The sequence below is a fragment of the Mustelus asterias genome, unplaced genomic scaffold, assembly GCF_964213995.1.
Source record: "Mustelus asterias unplaced genomic scaffold, sMusAst1.hap1.1 HAP1_SCAFFOLD_2465, whole genome shotgun sequence".
Lineage (NCBI taxonomy): Eukaryota > Metazoa > Chordata > Chondrichthyes > Carcharhiniformes > Triakidae > Mustelus > Mustelus asterias.
The window spans coordinates 13127-27449 of NW_027592410.1; the positions used below are offsets into that span (position 1 = coordinate 13127).

Here is a 14323-nt window from a genome sequence, read left to right on the forward strand (position 1 = left end):
GCACTGTGGGAGGGTCAGTGCTGATGGAACGCTGCACTGTGGGAGGGTCAGTGCTGAGGGAGCACCACACTGTGGGAGGGTCAGGGCTGAGGGAGCACCGCACTGTGCGAGGGTCAGTACTGAGGGAACGCCGCACTGTGGCAGGGTCAGTGCTGAGGGAGCGCCGCACTGTGGGAGGGTCAGTGCTGAGGGAGCGCCGCACTGTGGGATGGGTCAGTTCTGAGGGAGCGCCGCACTGTGGGAGGGCCAGTGCTGAGGGAGCGCCGCACTGTGGGAGGGTCAGTGCTGAGGGAGCGCCGCACTGTGGCAGGGTCAGTGCTGAGGGAGCGCCGCACTGTGGGAGGGTCAGTGCTGAGGGAGCGCCGCACTGTGGGATGGGTCAGTTCTGAGGGAGCGCCGCACTGTGGGAGGGCCAGTGCTGAGGGAGCGCCGCACTGTGGGAGGGCCAGTGCTGAGGGAGCGCCGCACTGTGGGAGGGTCAGTGATGAGGGAGCGCCGCACTGTGGGATGGGTCAGTTCTGAGGGAGCGCCGCACTGTGGGAGGGCCAGTGCTGAGGGAGCGCCGCACTGTGGGAGGGTCAGTGCTGAGGGAGCGCCGCACTGTGGCAGGGTCAGTGCTGAGGGAATGCCGCACTGTGGGAGGGTCAGTGCTGATGGAACGCCGCACTGTGGGAGGGTCAGTGCTGAGGGAGCGCCGCACTGTGGGAGGGTCAGTGCTGAGGGAGCGCCGCACTGTGGCAGGGTCAGTGCTGAGGTAATGCCGCACTGTGGGAGGGTCAGTGCTGAGGGAGCGCCGCACTGTGGGAAGGTCAGTGCTGAGGGAATGCCGCACTGTGGCAGGGTCAGTGCTGAGGGAATGCTGCACTGTGGGAGGGTCAGTGCTGAGGGAGCGCTGCACTGTGGCAGGGTCAGTGCCGAGGGAGCGTGGCACTGTGGGTGGGTCTCTGCCAGGAGAGCGCCGCACTGTGGGAGGGCCTGTAATGAGGGAGCGCCGCACTGGGGGAGTGTCAGTGCTGAGGGAGCGCCGCACAGTGGGAGAGTCTGTGCCGAGGGAGCGTCGCACTGTGGGAGGGTCAGTGCCGAGGGAGCGCCGCACTGTGGGAGGGTCAGTGCCGAGGGAGCGCTGCACTGTGGCAGGGTCTGTGCCGAGGGAGCGCCGCACTGTGGGAGGGTCAGTGCTGGGGGAGCGCCGCACTGTGGGAGGGCCTGTAATGAGGGAGCGCCGCACAGTGGGAGGGTCAGTGCTGAGGGGCGCCGCACTGTGGGAGGGTCAGTGCTGAGGGAGCGCCGCAATGTGGGAGGGTCAGTGCTGAGGGAGTGCCGCACTGTGGGAGGGTCAGTGCTGAGGGAGTGCCGCACTGTGGCAGGGTCTGTGCCGAGAGAGCGCCGCACTGTGGGAGGGTCAGTGCTGAGTGAGCGCTGCACTGTGGGCGGTCGGTGCTGAGGGAGCGCCGCACTGTGGTAGGGTCAGTGCTGAGGGAGTGCTGCAGTGTGGGAGGGTCAGTGCTGAGGAAGCGCCACACTGTGGGAGGGTCAGTGCTGAGGGAGCGCCGCACTGTGGCAAGGTCTGTGCCGAGGGAGCGCCGCACTGTGGGAGGGTCAGTGCTGAGGGAGCGCTGCACTGTGGCAGGGTCAGTGCTGAGGGAGCGCCGCACTGTGGGAGGGTCAGTGCTGAGGGAGCGCTGCACTGTGGCAGGGTCAGTGCTGAGGGAGCGCCGCACTGTGGGAGGGTCAGTGCTGAGGGAGCGCCGCACCGTGGGAGGGTCAGTGCTGAGGGAGCGCCGCATTGTGGGAGGGTCAGTGCTGAGGGAGCGCCGCACTGTGGGAGGTCAGTGCTGAGGGAGCGCCGCACTGTGGCAAGGTCTGTGCCGAGGGAGCGCCGCACTGTGGGAGGGTCAGTGCTGAGGGAGCGCTGCACTGTGGCAGGGTCAGTGCTGAGGGAGCGCCGCACTGTGGGAGGGTCAGTGCTGAGGGAGCGCTGCACTGTGGGAGGGTCAGTGCTGAGGGAGCACCGCACTGTGGGAGGGTCAGTGCTGAGGGAGCGCCGCACTGTGGGAGGGTCAGTGCTGTGGGAGTGCCGCACTGTGGGAGGGTCAGTGCTGAGGGAGCGCCGCACTGTGGGAGGGTCAGTGCTGAGGGAGCGCTGCACTGTGGCAGGGTCAGTGCTGAGGGAGCGCCGCACTGTGGGAGGGTCAGTGCTGAGGGAGCGCCGCACCGTGGGAGGGTCAGTGCTGAGGGAGCGCCGCATTGTGGGAGGGTCAGTGCTGAGGGAGCGCCGCACTGTGGGAGGGTCCGTGCTGAGGGGGCGCCGCACTGTGGGAGGAGGCTGATGGAAGCAGAGTTAAAAGCGTGGATGGACTCCTGGAATTTGATGAAACCATTGCTGTTTTCCCTCTTTCCTTCCAGGTTGGATCCATGCTGTACTCACACCGACGGATTGCATTGCATTTGGTGGAAACTTCCTGCACAGTCTCAACATCGAAATGCAACTGAAGTAAGTCAGCAGGGACACTGTTCATGTCGAACTGTTAACTCAGCATTTGGAAGGCAGTGGTATAATCAGACAAAGTCAGCATGGATTTACAAAAGGGAAATCATGCTTGACAAATCGATTGGAATGTTTTGAGGATGTAACTGGTAGAGTTGATCAATGAGAACCTGTGGATGTGGTTTATTTAGACTTCAGAAGGCTTTCGACAAAGTCTCACATAACAGACTACTATGTAAAGTTAAAGCACATTGCAGGTAGGGATTGTGGGTAATGCCTTGAGATGGATAGAAAGCTGGTTAGCAGATAGGAAGCAAAGAGTTGGCATAAATGGGTCTTATTCTGATTGGCAGTCAGTAACTAGTGGGGTTCCGCGGGGATCTGTGCTCGGACCCCAACTGTTCACATTATGTATTAATGATTTGGAAGATTTGCAGATGATGCAAAGTTGGGTGGGAGGGTGAGCTGTGAGGAGGATACAGAGATGCTTCAGTCTGATTTGGACAGGCTGAGTGTGTGGGTATCTGCATGGCAGATGCAGTATAATGTGGATAAATGTTATCCACTTTGGTCGTAATAATAGGAAGGCAGATTATTATTTGAGAGAGGTGGATACTCAGTGAGACCTTGGAGTCCTCGTGCATCAGTCGCTGAGAGTAAGCGCGCAGGTACAGCAGGCAGTAAAGAAGGTGAATGGTATGTTGTCCTTCATAGCGAGAGGATTTGAGTATCGGGATAGGGATGTTTTGCTACAATTGTATAGGGCGTTGGTGAGGCCACACCTGGAGTATTGTGTGCAGTTTTGGTCTCCTTATCTGAGGAAGGATGTCCTTGCTATAGAGGGAGCGCAGCGAAGGTTTACCAGGCTGATTCCTGGGATGGCAGGTCTGTCATATGAGGAGAGACTAAGTCGGTTAGGATTATATTCACTGGAGTTTAGAAGAGTGAGAGGGGATCGCATAGAAACTTATAAAATTCTAACAGGGTTAGACAGGGTAGATTCAGAAAGAATGTTCCCCATGGTCGGGGGAGTCCAGAACTAGGGGCCATAGTTTGAGGATAAGGGGTAAACCTTTTAGAACTGAGGTGAGGAGAAATTTCTTCACCCAGAGGGTGGTGAATGTGTGGAATTCACTCCCACAGAAAGTAGTTGAGGCCAAAACATTGTGTGATTTCAAGAAGAAATTAGATATCGCTCTTGGGGCTAAAGGGATCGAGGGATATGGGGGTAAGGGGGGGATCAGGATATTGAGTTTGATGATCAGCCATGATCAAAATGAATGGCCTACTCCTGCTTCTAGTTTCTATGTTTCTGGATCAGGACCTGAAAAGAGCCAATTCAGTTGGACAGTCCTTAGCAGCTTACAATAATTACAGTTCCTGTGCAGGAACAGGCCATTTGGCCCATTTGCTCCATGACAGTGATTCTGCCTCACACCAGCCTCTTCTCATGCCCCACCACAATTCCCCTAATCTTCCGAATTATTTCTCCCTCATGTGTTTATCCTGCTTTTCCCCCACCCCCATTCCTCCATTAAATACATCAATACTGTTTACCTCCCGCACTCCCCATGGGAGTGACTTCCACATTAGGGCGACACGGTAGCACAGTGGTTAGCACTGCTGCTTCACAGCTCCAGGGACCTGGGTTCGATTCCTGGCTTAGGTCACTGTCTGTGTGGAGTTTGCACATTCTCCTCGTGTCTGCGTGGGTTTCCTCCGGGTGCTCCGGTTTCCTCCCACAGTCCAAAGATGTGCGGGTTAGGTTGATTGGCCGTGCTAAAATTGCCCCTTAGTGTCCTGGGATGCGTAGGTTAGAGGGATTAGTGGGTAAATATGTAGGGATAAGGGGGTAGAGCCTGGGTGGGGTTGTGGTCGGTGCAGACTCGATGGGCCAAATGGCCTCTTTCTGCACTGTAGGGTTTTTATGATTCTAAGTTTCTATGATGATCCTCCCCAATCTCTCTGGATAAAGGGAAGAGAAACCCTCAATCTCATTATGGACCCATTTTTGCTTCCACTGAAATAGCCGATTTCCATCACTGTAACTTCGCCTGGCTTTGAGACTCGCCGTCATCTTGGGCAACACATTCTTTGCTCCAGAGGTGATTATCCCATCCAGCTCCAACAACCCTCCTTATGGGCGGCACGGTAGCACGGTGGTTAGCACTGCTGCCTCACAGCGCCAGGGACCTGGGTTCAATTCCCGGCTTGGGTCACTGTCTGTGTGGAGTTTGCACGTTCTCCCTGTGTCTGCGTGGGTTTCCTCCGGGTGCTCCGGTTTCCCCCCACACATCAAAGATATGCAGGTTAGGTGGATTGACCATGCTAAATTGCCCCTTAACATCCAAGATGTGTAGGTTAAGGGGATTAGCGGGAAAGTGGTTGGGTTACAGGGATTGGGCTATGGGATGGGCCTGGATAAGATGCCCTGTCAGAGAGTCGGTGCAGACACAGTGGTTCAACTGCCCTCCTTCCGCACCGTACAAATTCTATCATTACGTCTGTAACCTCCTCCTCCAGACCCCATACCCTGGCATAAACATTCAGAAAAGGCTGCTGCGGGGGATAAGATTTCCCCCAGAGAAAGCCATGGAAATAGCTCAGGCGATTGAGAGTGCAGAGAGAGGCACTCTCGAGTTACAGGGCAAGTATACAGCGGGGTGAATCAGTTATGGAGTAAAACCTTAGCAAGTGGTGGGGGAAGAGTTGAGTGCGCAAAAGAGACAGCAGAAACTCACTGAGCAAGGCACCAGACAGATGAACAAGAAAATAGGTCAACAACCCCAAAATCCTGACAAATGTTATCAGTGCGGGGGAGATCCCCAGGGAAAATGTAAATTCCGGGATTCTATCTGTTTTGGCTGCAGTCGAACCCGGCTTAAACAAAAAAGTTCCAGTGCAGAACTTAGAACATGACTCAGAAGAGAAATCTGAGATACATCAATTGAATAATGTCAAGATGAGTAAATAGGCTGCCATTGTAATCGTACCTGGTAAACAGGTGGCTCGCTGAGCGTGGAAGTGGACACTGGTGCTTCTGTTACCGCTCCGGTGCCACGGTTCAGAAAGCCCATCAACGCCTCTACTTTCTCACAAGACTAAGGAAATTTGGCATGTCCGCTACGACTCTCACCAACTTTTACAGATGCGCCATTGAAAGTATCCTATCCGGATGTATCACAGCTTGGTCTGGGGCTCCTGCTCTGCCCAAGACCGCAAGGAACTACAAAAGGTTGTGAACGAAGCCCAGTCCATCACTCAAACCAGCCTCCCATCCATTGACTCCGTCTACACTTCCCGCTGCCTCGGCCTGTTTGCTGTTTATGAGCAGATCTCCCACTCACCTGACGAAGGAGCAGCGCTCCGAAAACTAGTGGCGTTTGCTACCAAATAAACCTGTTGGACTTTAACCTGGTGTTGTTAGACTTCTTATAGTGTTTTAATAACAGGAGTTTCCCCAGAAGAGCATTTGACAAACCTTGAAGAGGTGCTCAAAAGAATCAAAGAGGCAGGGATGCCACTTAAGAGAGAGAAGTGTACCTTTCAGGTCCACGAGGTCAATTACCTTGGATTTAAAGTTGATGCCAAAAGGGCTACATCATCTGGAAGAAAAAGTCAAAGCTCGAAAGGAAGCAGCAGGAACATATCAGAACTCTAATTTAGTTTGGGCATGGTTAATTACTATGGCCGGTTTATACTAAATCTATCAATATTACTGGCACCGTTGCATCTCCTTTTAAAAGAATATCCGTGTTGGTCCTGGAGCAAGTCACAAAAAGACACTTTTGAGAAAGAGAAACTTGCTTTACAATCTTCAGACTTGCAAGCCTGTTTCGATCCACTGAGAGAGAGAATCCTCGCGCGTGATGCTTCGCCAGTTGGCATAGGGGCGATGTTGTCTCATAGAATGGAAGATGGCGCAGAACGGCCCATCGCTTTTACATCATAATCCTGAACCGGTGCCGAGAGAGAATACTCTCACATTGAGGAAGAAGCACTGGCCATCATTTAGAGTTTTAAAAATTCCACCAGTATGTTTATGGTTCATCGCCGATCACAAGTCACTATTCCTCCTGTTGTGTCATCCAGAATCCAGCGGTGGGCTTGACTTCCAGCAGTGCACAACTGTGTACTGCAGCATAAAACAGCTGCTAAAAAAATCACATGCCCTGAGTCGTCTTCCTCTACCTCGAACAATATCACCACTATCAGTGCCACAAGAAGGAGCATTAGCCCTCAATGTCTTGGATATGCTGCCTGTTTTGCTGAAGCAGATACGCAATTGGACTTGGAGAGACCCAGTCCTGTCCAGAGTAAAGCGTGTGGTTCCCCCATGGGTGACAAGCCAGACCAATTCAGACCTTTCCAGCTGCGCAGTTGTAGGGAGCTGTGAGGGCAAAGTGTTACTGTGGGGATCCAGAGTAGCTGTTCCAGGTCAACCTATACAAGAAATCCAGATATGATCCACAGAGAACCATCAAAGATGCCAAGGGACATTACCAAGCTAGAGTCCCACACAGAGACTCCCACTGACTATGGCAAGGTCTGCAAGACATAACAGGCCCAAGATGAAGGCATGTACAATCGTCAGCACCAATGCACCCCTCCCTGATGAGCTCAATGCATTCTCTGCCCATTTTGAATAAGAGGTCAGCGAGAGCACACCCTGCACCCCAGAAGCCTCGGACGAACCTGTATCTGGGGGTCACCATCGCAGACGTCAGAGCAGTCTTCTCGAAGGTCAACCCACAGAAAGCGACTGGCACCGGAGTGGTACCTGGACGAGCACTCAGATCCTGCGTGGATCAGCTGGCAGAGCTATTCGCAGACATCTTTAACCTCTCCTTGCACCACTCTGAGGTCCCTGCCTGCTTCAAGAAGATGACCATCATCCCTATACCAGGAAAAGCCAGGCAGTGTGCTTAATGACTATCGTCAGGTGTTTCTGACATCCATCATTATGAAGTGCTTCGAAAGGCTAGTCATGGCACAAATCAATTCCAGCCTCCCAGACTGCCTGGATCCACTACAGTTTGCCTACCGCCGCAACAGGGCCATAGCAGACGCCACCTTCCTGACACTGCATTCAACCCTGGAGCACCCAGATAACAAAGACACCGATGTCAAACACCTATTTATTGACTACAGCTCAGCCTTCAACTCCATTATTCCCACGAAACCCATCTCCAAATTTCGTGGCCTGGGCCTCAGCCCCTCCTCTGCAACTGGATCCTGAACTTCCTAACTCACAGACCACAATCAGTAAGGATCGGCAACAACACCTCCTCCACGATCATCCTCAACACCGGTGCCCTACGTACCACGAGGTCACGTACCAACCGACTCAAGAACAGCTTCTTCCCTGCTGCTGTCAGACTTTTGAATGGACCTGCCTCGCATTAAGTTGATCTTTCTCTACACCCTAGCTAGGACTGTACCACTACATTCTGCACCCTCTCCTTTCCTTCCCAATGAACGGTATGCTTTGTCTGTATAGTGCGCAAGAAACAATACTTTTCACTGTATACTAATACACGTGACAATAATAAATCAAATCAAACCCTGCAAGAGGAATGTTATTACAGGAATTACACAATGCTTACCCTGGTCAGACCAACATGCAGATGCTCACCACAAGTTATATTTGGTGTCCAGGCATTGACAAGGATATTGAGAATCTGGTCAGACGTTGTGATCGATGCCAATTGCAAGAAACATTGCCTCCTTTGGCTCACTTGCATCCTTGGGAGTGTCCAGGCTGACCTTGGGCCTGGTACACATGGATTTCGCTGCTCCCTCTGTGGGCACTATGTTCCTAGTTATTGTTGATGCCCATTCCAAGCAGCTTGATATTCCAGAAATGAAAACAAGAATGTCCTCCGTAACGATGGAAACGCTACGACAACCCTTTGCTACGCATGGCCTGCCAGACGGTTTGGTCTCTGATATTGGCACTGCCTTTACAGGGGACAGAGTTTCAGCATTTCATGCAAGATAACGGAACACAACTTACGGGGGAGGCGATGGCCTAGTGGTATTATCACTAGACTATTAACCCAGAAACTCAGCTAATGTTCTGGGGACCCAGGTTCAAATCCCACTACAGCACCTGGTAGAATTTGAATTCAATAAAAAATATCTGGAATTAAGAATCTACTGATGGCCATGAAACCACTGCCGATTGTCGGAAAAACCCATCTGGTTCACAAAATGTCCTTTAGGGAAGGAAGTCTGCCATTCTTACCTGGTCTGGCCTACATGTGACTCCAGAGCCACAGCAATGTGGTTGACTCTCAACTGCCCTCCAAGGGTAACTAGGGAAGGGTAATAAATGCTGGCCCAGCCAGCGAGGCCTGAATAAAAAAACATAATGAACCATCCCTCTCTACTGACATTGCTGCCCTCACGGCCTGTCCCGTTGATCCCATCTCCACCTGCCTCGATTCGCATGTTCAATCTCAGTTTCACGGAGGGGTTGGAGAAGTTGGGACTGTTCTTGGAGGAGAGAAGGTTGAGAGGCGATTTGATCGAGGGGTTCAAAATCACTAGGGGGATGTTGGGGCTACGGGACAGAATCAGGAGGGCGAAACTGTTCCCATTGCCAGAAGGCTCGGGAACCAAAAGGGAATTGGCGTGGGTTTCCTCCGGGTGCTCCGGTTTCCTCCCACAGTCCGAAAGATGTGCGGGTGAGGTGGATTGGCCTTGCTAAATTGCCCCTTAGTGTCAAGAGGACTAGCTAGGGTAAATAATTGGGGCTACGGGGATAGGGCCTGGGTGGGATTGTTGACGATAAAGGCCTGATGGGCTGAATGGCCTCTTTCTGCACTGTAGAGATTCTATGACGCGTTGAAGACGGTTGGTGAAAGAATCGAGGGAGGCATGAGGAGAAACTTTCTCTCACAGTGAGTGGTTAGGATGGGAAAGGCACTGTTGGATAGAGTGACAGAGGCAGGATCAATCGAGGCATTCGGGCAGGAATTAGACTGTTACCCGAAAAGGAAGAAGGTGCAGGGCTATGGGGAGATGGCAAGAGAGTGGTACAATGGTGAACTGCTTGTGCAGAGACAATGGGCCGAATGGCCGCTTCCAGTGCTGTAGCTGTCCTGGTACGTCGAGTGGCCACGGTTTGAGCTTCACTGCATCGGTCAGGCCCGTTGGGGGAGGGACTCGGCTTTGTGAGCTGAGCAGAAGCTGGGACACCCAGTCGACAAGGGTGCCCATGAGCCCCTCACCCTGGCGTGTACGCGTGCGTGTGGCAGTTGGAAGAATACCATTCAGGGAGAAAGACACCTGCACTGCGCCTGTGTACATGCCCCGAGTGAGAGCATCTCCCTCCTTTTCCTCAGAGCCTACGAGATCGAGAAGAGATTGAACACGGCCGACCTCTTCAAGTTCCCCAACTTCGAGACGATCTGCTGGTATGTCGGGAAGCACTTGCTGGACACGTTCAGAGGTAAGCGGGCGAGGCAGCTTGGGGTGGGAGCGTTTTTTCATGCGAGGCTCACTCAGCCCTGTGTGTTATTAATGGGAAGACGTGTTGCAGCCTCTAACTCTTCCCCACAGGTCTGCGGGAGAACCAGCGACATCCAGCCAATTATCTCGTGCACGGCGCCAAATCGCTGAATGTGGCCTTCCGGTCGTGGATCAAGAAGGAGGTAACGTCCACCGCGCCACCCCTAATATCGTGAGCAATGTTGGGCCCTGGATCGAAGGTAGGGTGTGCTGGGCCCTGGAGAGCATCCCGAGGTCATTCACGAGAATGATCCCAGGAACGAAAGGCTTGATGTATGAGGAGAGTTTAAGAGGCTAAGTCGGTTAGGATTATATTCACTGGAGTTTAGAGAGTGAGAGGGAATCGCATAGAAACTTATAAAATTCTACCAGGGTTAGACGGTAGATTCAGAAAGAATGTTCCCGATGGTGGGGGGAGTCCAGAACGAGGGGGTCAGAAAAGCAAATTACTGCGGATGCTGAAATCTGAAACCAAAAGAGAAAATGCTGGAAAATCTCAGCAGGTCTGGCAGCATCTGTAAGGAGAGAAAAGAGCTGACGTTTCGAGTCTGGATGACCCTTTGTCAAAGCGGGGGGTCACAGTTTGAGGATAAGGGGTAAACCTTCTGGAACTGAGGTGAGGAGAAATTTCTTCACCCAGAGGGTGGTGAATGTGTGGAATTCACTCCCACAGAAAGTAGCTGAGGCCAAAACGTTGTGTGATTTCAAGAAGAAATTAGATATAGCTCTTGGGGCTAAAGGGATCGAGGGATATGGGGGGGAGGGGGATCAGGATATTGAATTTGATGATCAGCCGTGATCACAACGAATGGCGGAGCAGCTGGAAGGGCCGAATGGCCTCCTCCTGCTTCTAGTTTCTATGTTTGAAGACTCTGGGTCTGTACTCAATGGAATTTAGAGGGATGAGGGGGGATCTCAGTGAGACTTACAGAATACTGAAAGGCCTGGATAGAGTGGACATGGGGAAGATGTCACCACTAGCAGGAGGCTAGGACCCGAGGGCACAGCCTCAGAGTGAAGGGACGACTCTTTAGAACTGAAACGAGGAGGAATTTCTTCAGCCAGGGGGTGGTGAATCTGTGGAATTCATTGCCACAGAAGGCTGTGGAGGCCAAGTCGTTGACTGTCTTTAAGAGAGAGATAGAGAGGTTCTTGATTGGTAAGGGGATAGAAGGTTACGGGGAAAAGACAGGAGAATGGGGTTGAAAAACTTATCAGCCATGATTGAATGGTGGAGCAGACTCGATGGGCTGAATGGCCTAATTCTGCTCCTATATCTTATGGTCTAAAACCTTTCCCAAAATCACCATCCCCACTCCTCCAATGAAAACCAACCAGTAACATGGTTATGGGAAGGCAATGGCCTAGTGGTGTTATCGCTAGACTATTAATGCAGAAACTCAGCTAATATTCTGGGTACCTGGGTTCGAATCCCGCCACGGGATCTGGAATTAAGAATCTACTTAAGAATCTAAAAAATTGTCGATTGTTGGAAAAACCCATCTGCTTCCTTCAGGGAAGGAAATCTGCCCTCCTTACCCGGTCTGGCCTACATGTGACTCCAGAGCCACAGCAATGTGGTTGACTCTCAACTGCCCTCCAAGGGGCAACTGGGGATGGACAATAAAAGCTGGCCCAGCCAGTGACGCCCGTGTCCCACGGATGAATTTTTAAAAACCATGAGGGAGGCGGAAGTTGAAAGTGAGGGTTGAATTTCCTGGACCACGGGATGAGGAAAGCAAGCAGCACAATGGTGGGTGATTGAAACAGGCAGCGTAGCTGAAGAGTACATTGGGTAGATGAGAACTGAAACACCCTACTCGCGGCCATTGAAGTTTGGCTCCTGGAGGACTGTGCACTTTAACCAGATGGACTGCAGGAAAATGAGGTTTCTTTATTCCACCGGTACCGTGCTGGCACAATGGTTAGCACGACTGCCTCACGGCATCAGGGGCCCGGGTTCGATTCCCGGCTTGGGTCACTGTCTGTGCGAGTCTACGCGTTCTCCCCGTGTCTGCGTGGGTTTCCTCCGGGTGCTCCTGTTTCCTCCCACAGTCTGAAAGACGTGCTGGTTAGGGCGCATTGGCCGTGCTAAATTCTCCCTCAGTGTACCCGGGCAGGCACCGGAGTGTGGCCACCAGGGGATTTTCACAGTAACTTCATTGCAGTGTTAATGTAAGCCTACTTGTGACAAATAAACTTTAACTTTAAAAAAGCTACATCAACCCGTGTGGGAAAGCTTCGCTCCAAGAAACAAAGCTATTTACGGTGCAAATCACTGCTAATTGCTTTCCTATCCAGGGGCTCAGCTCCTCAACATAGTCACTCACCCGGCTAGTCCTGCTGCCCAGCTCCTGGCTGCAGACCTCTTCTTTCACACTCATTCTCTCACATGAGGCATCTCAGACTCCGGGGTGCTTCCAATTCCCACCCGGGAACCTTGAACCCCATCAGGAGCTCCGAGCTGCTATTCAGGAGCCCAGGATTTAGTCCTGGCTGCCATCTCCCACACCTCACTGCATCTGGCTCCAGCTTCTCAAAGATGCTGCGCCCTGCGGAAAGGGTCCCCATAGAGGCCCCGTGCTCAGTACCCCCTCCGAACACCCCCCCCTCCTAACACCGCCCCCTCCTAACACCACCCCCTCCTAACACCACCCCCTCCTAACACCACCCCCTCCTAACACCACCCCCTCCTAACACCAACCCCTCCTAACACCACCCCCTCCTAACACCACCCCCTCCTAACACCACCCCCTGCTGCAGGAAGCCCCCACTGCACCGCTGTGATGGAGGAACGGCAGCAGCCAGATGGTGCACACTAAACTCCTGACATATAACCAGCAGACTGACCCTCCCACAGTGCGGCGCTCCCTCAGCACTGACCCTCCCACAGTGCGGCGCTCCCTCAGCACTGACCCTCCCACAGTGCGGCGCTCCCTCAGCACTGACCCTCCCACAGTGCGGCGCTCCCTCAGCACTGACCCTCCCACAGTGCGGTGCTCCCTCAGCACTGACCCTCCCACACTGCGGCACTCCCTCAGCACTGACCCTCCCACAGTGCGGCGCTCCCTCAGCACTGACCCTCCCACAGTGCGGCGCTCCCTCAGCACTGACCCACCCACAGTGCGGTGCTCCCTCAGCACTGACCCTCCCACAGTGCGGCACTCCCTCAGCACTGACCCTCCCACAGTGCGGCACTCCCTCAGCACTGACCCTCCCACAGTGCGGCGCTCCCTCAGCACTGACCCTCCCACAGTGCGGCACTCCCTCAGCACTGACCCTCCCACAGTGCGGTGCTCCCTCAGCACTGACCCTCCCACAGTGCGGCACTCCCTCAGCACTGACCCTCCCACAGTGCGGTGCTCCCTCAGCACTGACCCTCCCACAGTGCGGCACTCCCTCAGCACTGACCCTCCCACAGTGCGGCGCTCCCTCAGCACTGACCCTCCCACAGTGCGGCGCTCCCTCAGCACTGACCCTCCCACAGTGCGGCGCTCCCTCAGCACTGACCCTCCCACAGTGCGGCGCTCCCTCAGCACTGACCCTCCCACAGTGCCGCGCTCCCTCAGCACTGACCCTCCCACAGTGCGGCGCTCCCTCAGCACTGACCCTCCCACAGTGCGGCGCTCCCTCAACACAGACCCTCCCACAGTGCGGCGCTCCCTCAGCACTGACCCTCCCACAGTGCGGCGCTCTCTCAGCACTGACCCTCCCACAGTGCGGCGCTCCCTCAGCACTGACCCTCCCACAGTGCGGCACTCCCTCAGCACTGACCCTCCCACAGTGCGGCGCTCCCTCAGCACTGACCCTCCCACAGTGCGGCGCTCCCTCAGCACTGACCCTCCCACAGTGCGGCGCTCCCTCAGCACTGACCCTCCCACAGTGCGGCGCTCCCTCAGCACTGACCCTCCCACAGTGCCGCGCTCCCTCAGCACTGACCCTCCCACAGTGCGGCGCTCCCTCAGCACTGACCCTCCCACAGTGCCGCGCTCCCTCAGCACTGACCCTCCCACAGTGCGGCGCTCCCTCAGCACTGACCCTCCCACAGTGCGGCGCTCCCTCAGCACTGACCCTCCCACAGTGCGGCGCTCCCTCAGCACTGACCCTCCCACAGTGCGTCGCTCCCTCAGCACTGACCCTCCCACAGTGCGGCGCTCCCTCAGCACTGACCCTCCCACAGTGCGGCGCTCCCTCAGCCCTGACCCTCCCACAGTGCGGCGCTCCCTCAGCACTGACCCTCCCACAGTGCGGCGCTCCCTCAGCACTGACCCTCCCACAGTGCGGCGCTCCCTCAGCACTGACCCTCCCACAGTGCGGCGC

General features: G+C 54.5%; 1 protein-coding gene across 1 annotated transcript in view; it reads left to right on the forward strand.

The window, feature by feature from the left end:
* LOC144489718 (histone lysine demethylase PHF8-like) overlaps window positions 1–14323 on the forward strand; it is a 50948-nt gene that overhangs the window by 12271 nt on the left and 24354 nt on the right. The window contains exons 4-6 of the mRNA XM_078207569.1: window positions 2407–2494; window positions 9838–9944; window positions 10055–10146. Of these exons, the coding sequence (XP_078063695.1) occupies window positions 2407–2494; window positions 9838–9944; window positions 10055–10146 (287 nt within the window). The remainder of the gene's footprint in view (window positions 1–2406; window positions 2495–9837; window positions 9945–10054; window positions 10147–14323) is intronic.